Raw genomic sequence first — 18,505 nt, forward strand, 5'->3', positions numbered from 1 at the left:
AGAGATACTATGCTCCAGTGGCGCAGTTGGTAAAGACTTAGTTTTTGTACACATTACCGTCTACCGACAAGACCGAGTTCGATCCGAGCTGGTTCTTCAAAATATTATAACGCATAAAATAAAATTACCTGTTTGAAATTATTTAAACAAATTACTGCAGACTGTAACAAAAAGACGAAAGGTGGATACTGGATATAATATCATGCTACGAATAGAGTCTGGTTAGCGAAAGATGAGACTGGAAAAAGGCGGCAAATTAAAAAAATCTACGTATGGCAACCTTGTCTATAGACGGAATTATAGTTTTGATACTTGATTATTTATGACAGTAATATTATATTTCATTTGGATAACTCATTTCAAGAAAAATAAGTTTATTGTTGTTGTTTACTTAAACATTTTATTTTGCAATACATTTTTTGATGTTTTGTTTTTGACGAAAATTCTTGCATGTTTTTGTCGGAGTATTAAAACTTCTTCTTTAATACTAAACCGTACATCATGAAATATATTACAAAATATAATTTAACTAAACAATTATCTTCATTTTCTTAAACTAAATTGTCCCTACTGTTTCTAAGTTTAAATATAATTTAATTTAAATGTTAAATAATTTCCTATAATATTATATTATTATGCAATTAAAAGTGTAATTAGCACAAATTCTCGCAAGCATATAATATGTTTTTTTTTTTTGTTTATACTTGTACATGCCTGGCAATAACCCTCCTCCCCTTGCAAGTTGATTAAAAACCAAGGATTAAAGGGGAGATGAAAAAACAACACAGAAAATCAAAGGTTGCGGAATTTTTTTCGCATTTTATGTAAACATTCGAAAGGTTTTTTTTATATAGTTTATTTACAATTGACTAAAGTATATAGGTGTCATTTTATTTGACAACTTTTTGCCATCTCGTTGGTAGGGACACGATCCCATTGCTATAAAAATTTTGGGGCTTCTGATGAAAAAACTGCGACAAGTAGTTTTGGCAGTCCTCTTGTGATGTCAACCTGACACTGCCTAAGGAATCCTGCAGCGACCGAAACAGGTGGAAATCTGAAGGTGCAAGGTCAGGACTATACAGCGGATACATTAACACCTCCCAGCCAAACTCCCGTAACCACACGCCTTTATTTATTTGGCCTTCTTTTTTAGTCCTTTTTAGGCACAAACACTGACATCTGAAAATATGTTCATAAATAAAGTTAGCATTCAATAACCAAGGTCGCTTTCAGGTATTTTTTTCGTAGTAGGGTCTTACCGGTCAAAGAAGAAATCTCATCAAGGAACTGATTCAATTACATGATAAATAATAATAATTTTAATTAATTGAAAGTATCAAAATCTTTTACCTGTACTTACCAATGCACTGACATATTTCATGTAAACAATCTTGTTTTTGTTTAAAAATTGCATTCTTTTCACTTCTTTTTTGTTCGTATTTACTAATCATAGCAAAAAGCAGTTTTCGCAATTCTCTTTTCAAAGTTTTCGTCATGTTTAAATTAGAAAATCACGTAAAACAATGAAATATTTTTCACTTTGACACATAAACAACAGATGCTATAGGTGACAATGACGTTAGTGACAGTGTTACCATAATCATTTTTGCAATAAAAAGCCAGTCTCATCTTTCGTTAGCCAGACTCTAATAAAAACTAAGGAAGAGTAACTCCGTAAAAAAAGTGTACCAAAAGGCTACAAAGTGTGACCCGAATACATGCATATTCATGCATGTGTTCGGTACACATTTTTCGTGTCACATACTCGAGTGACATTCAACCAGGTTGACATGACAATTATTGTCACACTCATTTTACAATTTCTTTACATAGGTTTGTTTACTTACTTTTTACGTAGCTTTTTACAATATTTTTAAGTCGCCATGGACAGTGTTATGCAAGATGTAACAATTTAATGATAAACGAAATTTTAGGGTCTGGCTGACATTATACTAAATGCGTTATAAGATGATATGGGTATTCTCATATTCCTTGCTACGAATTTTCTTACAACAAAACAAAAAAACATAATGTAATAATTTAATAAATTACGTTCAATCGACAAAAACAAATAAGTATTTCCTTTAATATTGTAAATGAACAAAAATAAAAAACTGCTGTTATTAAAATATTATATTAATTGTGAGTTATAAGTACAAAATTTACGTAAGTGTTTTATTTCAATTCTGTAATAATTTGCACATAGATTTTTGTAATCTGAAAACTTCTTCTCTAGTTGCTTCGACAGTTTTAGATTCGCTCGAGTCGTACAACGTTTATTATTATTATTATTATCGATGTCTTAAGGATCAGAGGAGAATGTTTGATTTTAAAATAATAATTATGTGCTCGTTTCTTCGTGATAGTAGATGTGCTTGGTGTATACTGCATAATAATATCCGCTTTTGACAATTATTGTCAACGGCTTTGTTTCATAACTATGACAATGAAAATAACCGCGCAGAATGTCGTCCGGCGCGCAATATTATGATACGTTACCTGGGATACGACCTTGGCGAAAATCGGAATTGTCATATTTTAGCGTACGAAAAGGAGACAAATTTAAAACACAACAAGTACGAATAATATAAACTAAGGACACGTAACTCCCACAGAGTTACGTGTCCTTAGTTTATATTATTCGTACTTCGTAGTATACTCAGAACAGGAACATATATTCTGTGGTATAGATGAGAAAAAACAATGGGCCTGATATAGATCCCTGTGGGACACCTAATTCTATTTTGGTTCCATTGGACCTTTTACTATTTACCTCAACCCTTTGAGTCCCATTTTTAAGGTAAGAAGTCAAAAGGCTGAAAGCAGAGTCCTTAATTCCATCATTATTATTTTCAAAGGCTTCTGCACTGGTCTATAAGTTATATCGTGTCAAAAAGACATACTATGATAGACTTATCGTGACAAATGACAACCGTCACGATAATTGATTGGCAAATGGAATATCACTAAAAGGGCCCATTCACGGCAGGACTGCACGGCAGTCCTGCATTGAATGGGCCACACTGATTGGTTCACACTCGGTGTTGCCGGCCGGAAACACCTTTAACCCTAAGTAGGAGACGTCTAATATTCACAGTTCGTGTGTAGTGTGTGTCGCTGCTCCGGGAGCACATGGCGTGGCACCAGGACGTGAAGCGGCACCGGTGCGACGTCTGCGACAAGACGTTCAGCACCAAGTACCAACTGGCGAAGCACCGACTGAAGCACGGGTCGCAGCCGCTGCCGACGTACCCCTGCCCGCACTGCGAGCGCACCTTCACGTGCCCCGCCAACCGCGCCCGCCACGTGAAGACGGTGCACGAGCGCTCGGTACGCTTCGAGTGTAAGATCTGTGGCAAGGAGTTCACGGCGATGGCGAGCATGCGCAATCACATCGACCACGTGCATCACAAGAAGCCGTGGCCCAAGCGCGTGCGTGCGCCCCGCTCGCGCTCGCGTCCGTCCACGGACCGAGAGTGATCTTTTTAACCGCCTTCTAAAAAACTAGGAGGTAATATGTTCGGCTGTGGAAATATTATTTTTTTAAATTTTTGTACGCCGTTTGAGAACCGTTTTTCGAAATTTTTGTTTTAAAAATACAAATACAAATATCTTTATTGCAGACTATTCTGTGATCCAATTATTCCAATTCCAAGGTTAGTATTACATACCTTTTTTTTAGGGTTAGTTAAAAGAACAAAACGTAACTTAAAATCTATACTAATATTATAAATGCGAAATTATCTCTGTCTGTCTGTCTCTCTGTCTCGCTTTCACGCCAAAACTACTGAACCGATTGTAATGAAATTTTGTACACAGATAGTCTAAAGCCTGAGAAAGGACATAGGTTACTTTTTAACTGGAAAAAGGGGTTGTAAGGGGGTGAAAATGCGTAAATTTGGTCAAATTAAGTTAGTTCCAAAAACTCAAAACAGATGGCGCCAAGAGTCCCCTAGATCGCGCTATCGCTTACTCATGCGTATTTCTATAGGAGGTGGTACCATATTGAAGTGAATTGCGGCTAGTGGACGATGTACCCGATGAGGCGATGCTGGCTGGCGCGGTGCGGAGGGGCGGGGAGTGATGATGATGAAGGAGGCGTGTTCTGTCGAGGGTCACCAATGTGGAAATATGTGCGTGGTGGCCACAAAGGAAGATCTTCCGACCGAACGATATAACGAAATACATATATTGTTTAAGCCTTCTCAACTGAAAAAATATAATAGACTTAAGAAAAACAATTATTGAAAATATATCAAAAGCTAAAACTCATCAAGAGCAGTCAAATTTCAAACAGCTTTGGTCTGGCCTAAATCTTAAAGAGGCCCTGGCTCAGTTCGCCACCATCAATCATGTTTTGAGATTATGTATTCCAGATTAGTCCCAAATCAAAAATTAGCACTTCGTTTTATTTTCATTAAATTGTCTTAACTTATTTTTATCGAAATTATATTATTGATTTTTATTTCTACGATAAAAACAGGCTTATTTAATATATATAACTGTTGGCAAATTACGTGTTATTTTAACAATGTTTCCCAAACAAACGATTTAGTAAATGCTATGATAAATTGATTATATTGTGTGTGAACTTTTTGCTTAAGAATTTTGTTTGACTGTGAGATTATAAGATATCTTAGGATATATCTTGTGAGATTTATCTAGTTAATCATCTCGCCTCACTTTTTTTTTTGGACACGCAATCTCTTAGGACTTAGACCGTTCCTACCCTGCTAGAATCTTATCTAGCCCACTTCCCCGTAAGCTTCACTCTTGCGGCCTTCAGTATATTTTTCAGGTTTAGTGGTAAAATGTCTTCTGGAGAAAAAAATGTGACGTCAACTGCAGGTTTGCTTAGTCATTTCGTATTGAACTTCGACTGCGGTCGTGTCCATGTCTCCCATAAAAATAATATACTGCAATTATTGATTTTGTTTTCAGTAGTACGTCGTTCAGTAGTATGTCTAAGGGAGGATTTTACCAATCGCACAACTTCGTTTTATAAAACTTAGTTCTCATTAAACGCGTTCCTACGGGGATCAATAAAAAAGCAAGAAACGATATATAAACTACCCAAACGATTTTTTTCGTCTATGATTTTCGATTCGCCATGACACTACACGGGCAGGCGTCCAATGTTGCACGGTTAAACTTCATTAAATTAACGGCTTTAATGAAGTTTAACCGTGCAACATTGGACGTTCTGAAGATAAAACTCGGATTTGTTGTGAACTTTATGTTAGCGAAATGCAATTTGGTGCTATAAACGCGTTTATACGTGTAGAACCAATTTAGTGTACACTAAGCGCGTTCTATTTCTTAGGTGAATCGCACCTAAATAAAATGACTTCAAATAATTTCTGCTCTTGTTTCTTAGGGTAATCCTTCGTTATAATACATTAAGGGGAATTTCATCAATCACACTTAAACGTTTTATTAAACTAAGTTCTCATTGAACAATGAACGCGTTTATATGGCGACGTGAATCTCGTTTTGTTTGAAAAAGATTTTACATTCTTCATTTAATCGCGATTAAAGAATCTAAGTTTACGTTATACGTTTGATTGATGATTTTTTTATACGTCTTTATCATCTTTGAGCCTTGTCACGTTGCAAATAGCAAGAAACGATAAATAAGCTAACCAAACGCATATCTGTGAAAACTATCAACTTTCTTTATACTTTATTTTTTCGACTATGTTTTTCGATCTGTCATACACTAAACCGACAGGACATGTGTTTTATGAAGTTAAAACTCGAATATTGGGCGTTCAGAAGATAAAAATCGGATTTGCTGTGAATGAGACGAAACGCATCTACTTGGAATCGTATAAAAAAACGGAATATAGTACAAAAAGTTATTCGAGTCTAAGAATAATAGTACTTATTTATGGTAAGAAATGTCGCAAAAAGTAAAAAAATTCAATGTGGTACTTTTTCTTTAGTTTAAAAAATTGTAATTTATGTTAAAAAATCAATAAATTTCAGTAAATAATCGTAATTTTGAATGTTTTACCAAGTTTCGGTTTCGGTTTCGGCCGAAACTAAGACTAAAGCCGAAAGTTCGGTTTCGGTTTCGGCTGAAAAATCAGGTTCTGTCTCACAGTAATTAGTGTAGGATAGATCTAACATCAAGCGCAGTTAGTCAACCGAAGGATGGCGGTAAAACCATCAACGATAGGATCAGTGAAGAAATCCATGGTCATCAATGGGCTGCAGCATTGATGGTTTGATTCATTGGCCCCCTGTCAGATTGCCAATCCGCGTGCTCCGCGTGGCAATTATGAGCAAATGTCTCTTATGAAACGCACCAGAAAAAGATGGCCCCTAGTTCCCGGTAGCGGTACTATTCCTGGCCACGGTAGCGGCCATGGTAACGGCACTGCGAGGGGTGCTAAGAATCTCCGGGCTACGGATCGCTACCACCAACTGGACCTGGCGACGTACAACGGACGAACGCTTAGACTCGAAGACCACCTAGTCGAACTGGAGGTAGAATTGGAAAAAATCCGTTGGCACGTATTAGGGTTGTGCGAGGTCCGAAGACAAGGGGAAGACACCATGACTGTGCCATCGGGTCACCTTTTCTACTTCCGAGAGGGAGATCATACATCCCGGGGCGGCGTGGGATTCCTCGTCAACAAATCTCTCGTTGACAACGTTGTCGAGATCTCGAGTGTGTCGGAGAGGGTAGCGTACCTTGTTTTGAGACTCACCGATAGGTATTCTCTCAAGATAGTACAAGTGTACGCACCAACCTCGACACATTCCGATGAGGAAGTGGAGACCATGTACGAAGACATCTCTAAGGTCTTAAATACCACCCCTAAGACCCACTTCAATGTTGTCATGGGAGATTTTAACTCCAAAGTAGGAGTACGAGCCAGCGGCGAATCTTGCTTGGGACAGCACGGTGTTGGGATTCGAAACCGCAGGGGGCAAATGCTGGTCAACTTTCTCGAAAAAGAGGAGCTCTTCTTGATGAATTCCTTCTGCAAAAAGAAGCCCCAAAGAAAGTGGACATGGCGAAGCCCTGACTCTGTGGTAAGGAACGAGATAGATTTCATCATTACGGATCGGAAGTGTATATTTAGGGATGTCTCTGTGATCAATAGGTTCAATACCGGTAGCGATCACCGACTACTGCGAGGATCCTTGAGTGTATGCTTCAAACTCGAAAGAGCCCATATGCTGAGGTCTACTCTCCGACCCAACTCCCAACAATCCGTCGCTAAAACCCAGAAATTTCAGTTACAACTGAGAAATAGGTTCGACGCTCTTAACATCTCGGAAACTACAATGGAAGTTGACGAGGCTTTAAATGCAATTGTGGAGAGCATACGGGTCGAAGGTGAAAGGTTTTGCAGGCCCAAGCATGCGGGCAGGAAATCCAAACTTTCGGATGAGACACTCAAACTTATGAGGGAACGGAGGAAAAACACGTACTCTGGTTCGTCAGATGTAAAACTTCTCTCGAGGCGAATACGGAAACTTATACGTAGAGATATTCGCCGCTCGAATACGCTGGAAATCACGGAAGCAATTGAGCGGAATAGAGGGTCTAAAGTTTTCGTAAGGCGCCTCGGGAGGAGTCATCTGACGAAGGTGAAGAATAGCTGTGGCCAAATCGTTTCCTCACGAGGGGGGGGTTCTGTCCGAGATCGAGGATTTCTATAGCCGCTTGTATGCTTCACATGCTTCGCAACCTGATCCTCGTGATGACGACCCGCGTGCCAAACTCACCCGGCATCTTTCTGGCGAGCTTCCTGACGTCAGTATAGGCGAAATCGGATTGGCTCTGAAACAACTTAAAGGAGGAAAGGCCCCGGGGAGGGACGGAATTACAATCGAACTTCTAAGAGCGGGAGGCGAACCCGTCTTGAGAGAGCTTCGTAAAGTCTTTAATTTTGTCCTTCAACGGGGAGTTTCCCCCGAGGTGGTTCTCTTTTTTAGGAAGGGCGATAACACCCTTTTTGAAAATTATAATTATAAGTTGTTTTCTAGGATCATTACGAATCGCCTATCCAATAAACTTGACGAATGCCAGCCACCTGAGCAGGCTGGGTTTCGCAGAGGCTTTAGCACCATAGACCATATTCACACCTTAAGGCAAGTTGTACAAAAGTCACATGAGGACAGGCAGCCATTGTGCCTTGCCTTTGTGGACTATGAGAAGGCTTTTGACTCTGTTCAGACCTGGGCTGTTCTGGAAGCCCTGCAACGATGTCAAGTCGACTGGCGTTACGTCGAAGTTTTGAAAGGTCTATATAATGCCGCGTCTATGTCCGTCCGAGTACAGGGGGCCACAACAAGGCCAATCTATTTGCATCGAGGTGTGAGACAGGGGGATATTATTTCCCCGAAACTGTTCACAAATGCATTAGAGGACGCCTTCAAGACCCTAAACTGGAAAGGACGTGGCATAAACGTTAATGGCAAGTACCTCTCATACCTTCGTTTCGCTGACGATATCGTCATATTGGCAGAATTCTTGGAGGACTTGCAGGAAATGTTGAACGACCTAAATGAATCTTCCCGGCGGATCGGTCTCGGGATGAACTTGGACAAGACGAAAGTCATGTTCAACGAACATGTTCTCCCGAGACCGGTTGCAGTTAACGGTGTCTTTCTCGAAGTCGTAACGGAATATGTCTATTTGGGGCACATACTGCAGGTAGGTAGACATAACTTCGAGAGAGAAACCGATAGGAGGATACAGTTGGGTTGGGCAGCATTCAGGAAGCTAAGCCACATTCTCACGTCGCATATTCCGCAGAGCTTGAAGACGAAAGTCTTCGATCAATGCGTGCTTCCCGTTATGACCTACGGGGCGGAAACCTGGCCTTTTACAGCAGGGCTAGCTCGTAAGTTTTCCGTCGCTCAGCGTGCTATGGAACGCGCTATGCTCGGAGTTTCTTTGACGGATAAGCTTCGAAATGAAACAATTCGTCAAAGAACTAAAGTCACCGACATAGTGCAGAGAATCAGTACGCTGAAGTGGAACTGGGCTGGTCACGTAGCTCGAAGAACAGACGATCGCTGGAGTAAACTTACTCTGGAATGGAGACCAAGGCTGGGAAATCGGGGTGTAGGTCGACCTCCAACTAGGTGGGACGACGATCTCCGCTTAGTTGCAGGCCCATGTTGGATGCGAGTAGCAGGAGATCGGTCATCTTGGCGTTCATTGAGAGAGGCCTATGTCCAGCAGTGGACGACTATAGGCTGATATGATGGTGATGAATACATTTATGAAGCGTGGGAGGAGTCACATGACGCCTTGGCAATTTTTGTGACTTGTCTGAAGCATTCGACTGCGTACATCATGGAACACTAATAAGAAAATTGCATCATTACGGAGTTAGAGATAAATCTTTGGATCTATTGACTTCATATCTGAGCGACAGAGTCCAGAGAGTCGATATTAATGGCAAGCGATCTTCAGGGGCCTCGGTTTCAATTGGTGTGCCTCAAGGATCTATTCTCGGCCCTTTCCTATTTTTAATATATATTAATGACTTGCCCTACATGATAAAAGATGATGAAATTGTTTTATTTGCTGATGACACGTCACTCGTATTTAAACTTAATCGGCGGGCTCTAAATTTTGATAAAATAAATAATGCAATCGCGAATGTTGTCTATTGGTTTAATTCCAATAACCTATTGTTTAATGAACGCAAAACAAAATGTATAAGATTCTCTCCACCAAATGTTAAGAAAACAACAACTGACATTAAAATAAAAGGCCAAAATTTGGATCCTATCGAATCGACGGTGTTTCTGGGTGTCACTTTAGAAAGTAAGCTTCAACGGGATCAACACATAGATAGTCTCTCAAAAAAACTTAGTTCTGCGGCATTCGCTGTCAAGAAAGTACGCTACATTACTGATGAAGAAAGTTCTAGACTGGTGTATTTCAGCTACTTCCATAGCATTATGTCATATGGTATAATGTTGTGGGGAAGTGCTGGTGACGGACGCTTAAATTCTATTTTCGTGCTGCAGAAGAGAGCGATTCGTGCTATCTATAGGATGAGCCCCAGAGAATCCTTACGTGAAAAATTCAAAGTTATCAATATACTGACGTTGCTATGTCAATATATTTTTGAAGTACTCATGTACACCCATAAAAATATTATGATGTTTCGTAAAAAAAGTGACACACATAATATAAATACTAGAAATAAATACAAACTGACGGTTCCTACTTTTAGACTTCATAAGGTCAATGTTTCTTTTAAGGGGCAATGTATACATTTATATAATAAAATTCCAAAAGAATTACAACAGCTCTCACTTAATAAATTCAAAAGATTAATAAAAAGACAACTTCAGGGAAAAGCCTATTAAAAAATTTCAGACTATGTGCAGGATAAAAATCTTTGACTTGTTTTTATATTATTTTTTTTGATGACGAATTGATGTAATTTTATTTATTTATGAAAATGAAATAAACCTGATGTTATTATAATTACTTTGACATTTTTGTTATTTTGTAATTTTTTTTTGTTATTTAATTTTATATTTTTGTGATCTTGACATGTTGTTTATGCAAATAATGGAATAAATGCTTTTTGACTATTGACTATTGAAAGCTATATTAGCCGAGGGTCACGAACCGACCGTTGCCGAAAAATCAAAAGTGCCTTATCACACTGGCGATTAACGAGCGATTTGAAAGCGACGTGACTGCGCAGCGCACACGCCGCGATGGCGCGGCGTGCACGTCGCGACAGCGCAGCGTCGTCGCGGCGTGGCGTGGACGCCATTTTGTACACTCGTCTACACAGATTATTATTATATATAGTAGACTCGTCTAGGGAGTGACGTCAGAATCCATTTTGCTGCTGAGTGTCCAAAACGCCGAAGGCAAGCTGCGTGCACGCCACGCAATCGCGGCGTGCGCAGTCGCGTCGCTTTCAAATCGCCAGTGTGATAAGGCCCTAAGTCGGAAACGTCAGTCGTCGCATGATCGCAATCTAATGTTCACCGTTCGTGTGTACTGTGTAGAGCGCGGCGCTGCTTCGGGACCACATGGTGCGCCACGGGGGCGTGAGTCGGCATCGGTGTGACGTCTGCGACAAGGCGTTTAGCAACAAGTTGACACTGGACAAGCACCGACTGAAGCACGGGTCGCAGCCGCTGCCGACGTACCCCTGCTCGCACTGCGAGCGCACCTTCACGTGCCCCGCCAACCGCGCCCGCCACGTGAAGACGGTGCACGAGCGCTCGATGCGATTCGAGTGTAAGATCTGTGGCAAGGAAGTCACGACGATGGCGGGCATGCGCGATCACATCGACCACGTGCATCACAAGAAGCCGTGGCCCAAGCGCGTGCGCGCGCCCCGCTCGCGCTCGCGTCCGTCCACCGATCGCGAGTGATTTTTTAGATAAAGCTTTGTAATGACTAGAAAATAATTAAAAAAATAATGAATATTTTTTTATAGTTTTAATGTCCATGCTACTCGAATTAAACCAGCTGGATGAATTCAAAGGTCCCAAAGTTGATTCCCTAGCCATGTCCTGTCCCCAGAATTCACTATAAATTCTAAAAAAAATACATACCACAAATACGATGAAATTCGGATTAAAAAGTAATGAAATCGTTAGAGCATGACCAAATTTTTTTTGTATTCAGATTACGGAATTGCTCAAATAGGTTGTGTCTTCATCCACCAAATTTGCACAGTGCCGTTTACAACTGCAAAAATCAGTAATCCCATCAAAAACATGAAATGTAAAAGGCGCCAAGCAAAATACTGCAAAGCTATTCAATAATTCTGTCGTAAAAAGTAGCTAGGCAATGAGCACAAGAGAAACATAAAACTGCATATTTGGAGGAGTTCATACTTAAACAGACGGCAAGCGTAAGGCTGCGTCCCCATCAGACACGGCACGGCGCCGCCACCGTGTTACGGCACGACGCGGTACCGTGATACGGTACGGCGCCGCACCGTGACACGGTGCCGTGTACGGTGCACCGCGCGCCCTTATTCTGGTGAAACTTCCGAACATTTTACTTTATGCCTCAATGTTGTGCTTTGAGTTTTAAAAACTGGAGAGTTCATATATTTACCAAAGACCCAAAGTGAAGAAAAAGTGGGGAAATGCCTTGTGAATAAAGAATTTCAAGGCTTAGATGAATGATTGGTCTCGCGCGCGCGAGACCAATCATTTATCTAAGTTTCAAGGAAAGAATATGTCACGCTTATGTTCACTATATTTCACAGAAGATGTTTATTTTGAAAGAACAAAATACACAGGTAAGTTGTGAAATTATGATGTCTAGCCTAAGCCAAACTTATTATTTCCTAGACATGCCTCTTACATACAAACCAGTAACAAATTATAACATATATTTTCAGATGCTGAGCCATAAGAAACATTTTTAAGAAATACATACAGAGCTTCTGTTGTCTTGCTGTTTATTAGCATAATTATGCAAGATCTATATGTGATTGACAAATAATGGGAATCTTATAAGTCTTATGACCGAGTGTCGAAGCAAATCAAGACATGTTTGCTAATAGAAAAGTTACTGTAAGGATTCCACAGCTTGTTGCACTACAGTTGCAGCAAGTACTAAAATGTGTTCATACTGAGAGGATTATAGGATTTACCAATAGCAAGTAAAATATTTTTTATGTTGTAACTTTAGAGACTGTATTATGAAAAATAAATAAAAGCTGATTTCAATGATTGTTGGTTTTATTACATTTAAATAATTTTATACAATTATTTATCAAAAACTGCTGATTCAAGATAGTGGATGTAAGCCATGAATGACCATGACACAGATATATTGCTTGCACTTAGCAAATGCACCATTTCCTGCAGCGCATTCACAATAGCATTCCTCTACACGTCTACCAGCACGTGCGCTCGATGCAGACTAAACAACAGACGGCCCAATTGGGCCGTATTTGAATCTTCACAACGCGCGCGGTAGTAACATATCTGCTTTGAGTTTTTCATCATTGTCTGTGGTATAAAACTTTTAAACGGATGATTCGTTCTCCATCATCATGGATTTCGAAGACCTCATGAACATGATTGCTTTGGAATAGTTTGCGCCCTATAATTTTTAATTAGGTAAACAACCTGTTATTAGTAATAAGTAATAGGTAACTAATAAGATGCTCTTACAAATTAATAAATACACAGTAAAAATCATATTCAATGAATTTGAAAGAATATTTCATGATCGTGTATATTTAAGTAAATGTAGCTTTCGATACAGATTTTCCGCGGAAAAAGTCTGTGGAAATATTCCGAAATCCAAACTTAATAGTAATAATTTGGCTCATTACTTTTTATTGTGACTTGTGTGAGAATCATATGAGAAAAGCGGTCACGAGTTTCCGCCGTCAACCGACCCGCGGCGTTGCCGTAGCTTAGCAACGATCTATACTAATATTATAATTGGGAAGAGTTTGTTTGTTTGTTTGTTTGAACGCGCTAATCTCAGGAACTACTGGTCCGATTTGAAAAATTATTTTACTGTTGGATAGCCCATTTATCGAGGAAGGCTATAGGCTATATTTTATCACGCTAAGTATAATAGGAGTGAAGAAATAGAGGAAAATGTGGAAAAAACGGGGGGGAAATTATTTGAAAGGGCTTATTTGAACACGCTAATCTCAGGAACTACTGGTCCGATTTAAAAAATTCTTTCAGTGTTAGATAGCCCATTAGTCGAAGAAGGTTATAAGCTATTTTTTATCACGCTAAGACTAATACGAGCGAAGAAATAGAGGAAAATGTGGAAAAAACGGGGGAAATTATATGAACGCGCTAATCTCAGGAACTACTTATTCGATTTAAAAAATTCTTTCAATGTTAGATAGCCCATTCATCGGAGTAGGCTATAAACTATATTTTATCACGCTAAGACTAATAGAAACTAAGAAATAGAGAAAAATGTGGAAAAACGTGGGAAATTATATGAAAGGGCTTATTTGAACGCGCTAATCTCAGGAACTACTGGTACGATTAAAAAAAAAATCAGTGTTAGATAGCCCATTTATCGAGGAAGGCTATAGGCTATATTTTATCACGCTATGACTAATAAAAGCGAAGAAATAGATAAAAATGTGGAAAAAAACGGGGAAAATTATATGGAATTTCTTATTATCTTATGAACTACTGGAACAATTTTTATGTTATTCGGCAAACATGAAGAATAGACCACGTGAAGGGACATAGGCTATTTTTAGCTGCAAAATGTACGGTTGCGTGATATTCCTAAATTACGCAAGCGAAGCGCGATTACGCGCGGAACAGATATTCCGCGCGTATATATAATAAAATATAATAAATATATTTTATTATATATAATAAAATCGTATTAAATATAATAATTACTTGGGATGCGATCTACTATGCTACCGCGGACGAAGTCGCGGGCAACAGCTAGTATCAAATAATCCAAGACATATCCAAGAGGTCTATAGAGCAAAGTCTACCCAAAAACACTCTGACATTGGCAACTCACTGAGGCCGCTATAACTTAAAGAAGAAGAAGAAGACAAAGTTTTAAGTTACCTTTCGAATTTGCTTTCGATTCGATGGGTACCGTAATAATATTTTCACCTTTAGGAAAAAGGTACCTGGCTCAATTGACACCTGGTTCAATTGACGTTTCTCTTAAGTACTGAGTGCAAAAAAAGTTTTTTTATTTTAAGTTATTTCAAAAAAAAAAAATTACGTTACCGGAACAAGTTATTTTTATAGGGCTACACTAACCACAGTATTAACCAAGTACGAGTTGGACTCGCCCAAGGGTTCCCCAGCAGGAATACGAGGTTTATAGATGCGTCCGATAATTTGTATCTAGCTTCATATTAATATATTCCGTGAGTAGCTAATTCATACCACAGACGCACGGCAATGTTCAAACGTTAATACGAATAACAAAAACTTAACAAATTTAACGTTCAAATGTAACAACTAACAAATAACACAACAAAACTCAACAAAAATCCAAAAACAATAACCATTAACTACTAACAAATAACTCCGAAACGCAAACTCAATAACACACGTGTAACGGTAACAGATATAATATGCTAACGCTACTGGACCCGTACGACGAGAGCGGGGTGCTGCGCGGGGAAGCGAGGGAGGGGTAAAATTTAAGCCAGGTGTCAAGTTAACTCGCCCGAGTTGTACATATGTAAAATTTAAATAAAACTTTTACACCTAATACACTTTTCAAAAGTTTCAAACCCGGTTGACGGTTTCAGGTTACCGTCTGAGACTACGGTCAAAGAGAATATAATCACGTCGCGATAATGGCTTTGCACCATTTTTTTTAAATTATTTAAAGGCTTTGCAGTTAAAAATAATGAAGTGTTGTGTATCGTCCTGTGCCAACAATGGAAACTCGGCACCACCTTCTGCCGATGTTGCTTATTACGAGTAAGTACCTAGTTCTTCTTCATTGTAAGTTATTTTTAAAAGAATCATGAACAGTGGCTTAATATAACAAAAAATTTAAGGTTACCAGAATTTCACCTACGGTATCAAAAATTACAGAATCTAATGAAAAATACGCAGCAGCCTAATTGGACTGGGATAGCCCATATTAGCAAAATTTTGTAATGTACCTACTTAGTTGATGTAGTTCAACCATTTATACTGAATATGACAATAAGGTTATTTTCTTACAGGTGTGTACTGATCAACGATACGGGGTGTAATGTAAGTAACTAAGGTAAAAGCACTAATGGTAGACGCTTTAAGGAAACATAAAACATTTGAATGTTATAAAATATATATTTATGAAAATAAAGGATTGCTTCCATGTCTTCAGTAACTCTTACAAAATAAAACTATTATAATTATTCTCTGATAAATCAATTAAAAAATATATTATTGGTCTTTTTGTAAACTTAGTCATAACAACTAATAGATGACATCACAGAAAACGAACATCACTAATAGTAGACACCAATATGAACTAATAGTTGACATAGAACATTATATTACATTTTTCCTATTATTAAGTATTTATTTGCCGTTTTTCAAAAGATTTCATTTACTTCATCATAGTAACTACATGTATATGAAATATTATCCACGTTGTCTCCAGATTCTATCCATTCTTCTTCCATGCTAAAACTATCTTTCCTTTTATTTTTATTTTTCATATATTTTTTCTAAGCAAATTTATTTTCAGTCTTTAATCTCCATGCTTCTCTTGCCTCTTCTTTTTTCTTCTTTCTTTTCTCAGCTCTCCTTTTACTACTAAAAAACTAAAGCAATCGATTTTTAGATCAGTGCAAGGTCTAATATGTCCATTTTTAGGTACAGTAGTTCTAATTTGTTAGTTTGTTAATAGAATTATATTTTCAGAGAATAGTGGTGATATTTGCAGTAGAATAAACTACAAAATAACTTTAGTATGTATTGCAAAACTAAAAGATGAGATCCATGTCATCTATTAGGTTTTTTACATTTTCAAGAACTAATAGTAGACACCCTTTATATTGTTAGGGCAAATGGATAAAACATCATAAATAAACATTAATTAGTACTTATATATGTTACGCTCAAAGACCGAAAACGCTCAGTGAGCGAAAAAATGGCTCAAAACGCGTTGTGGTTATAGTGAAACGGCCACGACGCAAAATTCGCGTCATGGACCCTAGTGAAAACGGCCACGACGCGTTCTGGTAATCACAGAAATACCACAAAGCGAAATTCGTGTCGCCGAACGCGTTGTAAGCCATTTTTTCGCTCACTGAGCGTTTTCGGTCTTTGAGCGTAACATATAGGTACAACATAGCCATTAATCCAATGAAATCAATAGAAATTACAAAAAATCAAATAAGTAAATGTATTTAAAACTTACGTGCAAAATTTCGCCTTCCTTAACCTATTTGCTTAGAAATTGCCGAGCGCGTGTTGACGCGGTCACATTATTTACGAAAACTGATCCCATTTCAAAATTTTGTTCCCGAAGGCGTCCCTAATATATTTTTTCACATCAACAGATAGCTTGAGAAGCTTATAAAATTTATAGTGTTGAGAAAAAATTAGAGTAATTCTTATTTTTATGGTATCTTTGTCGTAAGTGTCATCTATTAGTTCCGAGTCTACCATTAGTGCTTTTACCTTAATTACACAGCAAGTATTCATACAGTCAGTGTGTTGTGTAACTGGTACCTGACTACAGTGCCGTAAATAGGGCGGTGCCACCGGTGCCCAGGCACAGGGCGTAGACTCTGGGGGGCGCTAGAATTGCCAGACCAGACAGATCCTTATTTTTCGAATTGCTCCCGATAAGTTCCCGCTGCTCCCCAGAGATGTTTCCCAATGTAGTAAAAAAAAATCCACAGCCGAACATATAACCGCCTCCTTTTTGGAAGTTGGTTAAAAAATATAATATAGAAGCTCGCACAGGGCGCAAAAAAGGCTATTTACGGCACTGCCTGACTAGTGACTGCATGAATACTCACTGTTTAGTAAGTAACATTACACCTCATTACATTAATCAGTACTCAGTACCCACCTTAATGTTTAATAATGAGATATTAGTAAAGTGGCCATTTATTTTTTACATCAGAGCAGGACATCTGCTAAATTATACATAAAATAAAAGTCGGCCAAGTGTGAGTATGACTCGCGCACCCCCCCCTTCTCCCGAAATATTATTTATTTGACCATTTTGTGATTAATTATGAAAGTACCTGGATGACCGAGCTTTACTCGGTATAGCAAACACTCATTGACTTCGTGTTACTTAATAACGCCATCTGCTGGTCGTTAAAACAATTAGTTGCTAACAAAATAGTATTATTATTCGCCAATAGATGTCAGAAAGAGTCATATTTTTCAGTTTAACGATTATCGATAAAACACGAATAAAAAGATTTTCTGATAATGATTCCTAGCTAGATCGATTTATCGCCCCCGAAACTCCCTATATACTAAATTTCATGAAAATCGTTGGAGCCGATTCCGAGATTCCAATTATATATAATTATTATTGATATCAAGCAAAATATGACAGACAAATCATGTTTGTTGTGTGGGAGTGCATTAGTAGGTAATGTAGTTAAAGTCCATTAAGAAACTTGTATGCCATGATAGTCCTTATACCATGGAATTTAATTATTATGCACTATCTTTATTTTCTTACAGAATACCAAAAGAGTTTGATTTGAGACAGTTATGGACCGAAGCTATTGGTATACCTGAGTGGGAGCTACGGCCCGACAGGTAAGGTTAAATCAGAATTAATCAGCCAAGTGCGAGTCGGACTCGCGCTCAGAGGGTTTAGGGTTCCATACCATTATAGAGAAAAAATAGGCGAAAAATTCTGTTTTGGGAGTCCCCTTAAATATTTATTTTATTTTAATTTTATTATGAATTATTAGAGTACAGATAAAATTGAAGAAATTCTGAAAATTTTAAGTGCATAGCTGTTGCCATTATCAATTACAAGCCAAAAAGGTAAAAAAATACATTAGCTTTGTATGGAGATTGGAGGCACCCT

At 38.4% G+C, this 18,505-nt stretch overlaps 1 protein-coding gene across 3 annotated transcripts in view; it reads left to right on the plus strand.

The window, feature by feature from the left end:
* Positions 1-18,505, plus strand: part of LOC121736534 (zinc finger protein 729-like) — a 92,749-nt gene that overhangs the window by 31,991 nt on the left and 42,253 nt on the right. The window contains exons 1-3 of one of the 3 annotated variants that reach the window (XM_042127793.1): positions 14,561-14,608; positions 15,249-15,423; positions 18,151-18,228. The exons of 1 other annotated variant lie outside the window; for it this stretch is intronic. In XM_042127793.1, coding sequence (XP_041983727.1) covers positions 15,350-15,423; positions 18,151-18,228 — 152 coding nt within the window. In that variant the 5' untranslated portion in view covers positions 14,561-14,608; positions 15,249-15,349. Of the gene's footprint in view, positions 1-14,560; positions 14,609-15,248; positions 15,424-15,694; positions 15,706-18,150; positions 18,229-18,505 lie in introns of those variants that run through there. One more of the 3 variants, XM_042127794.1, reaches the window with a different exon arrangement.

This window comes from Aricia agestis, chromosome 19 (assembly GCF_905147365.1).
Source record: "Aricia agestis chromosome 19, ilAriAges1.1, whole genome shotgun sequence".
NCBI classification, from domain to species: Eukaryota; Metazoa; Arthropoda; class Insecta; order Lepidoptera; family Lycaenidae; genus Aricia; species Aricia agestis.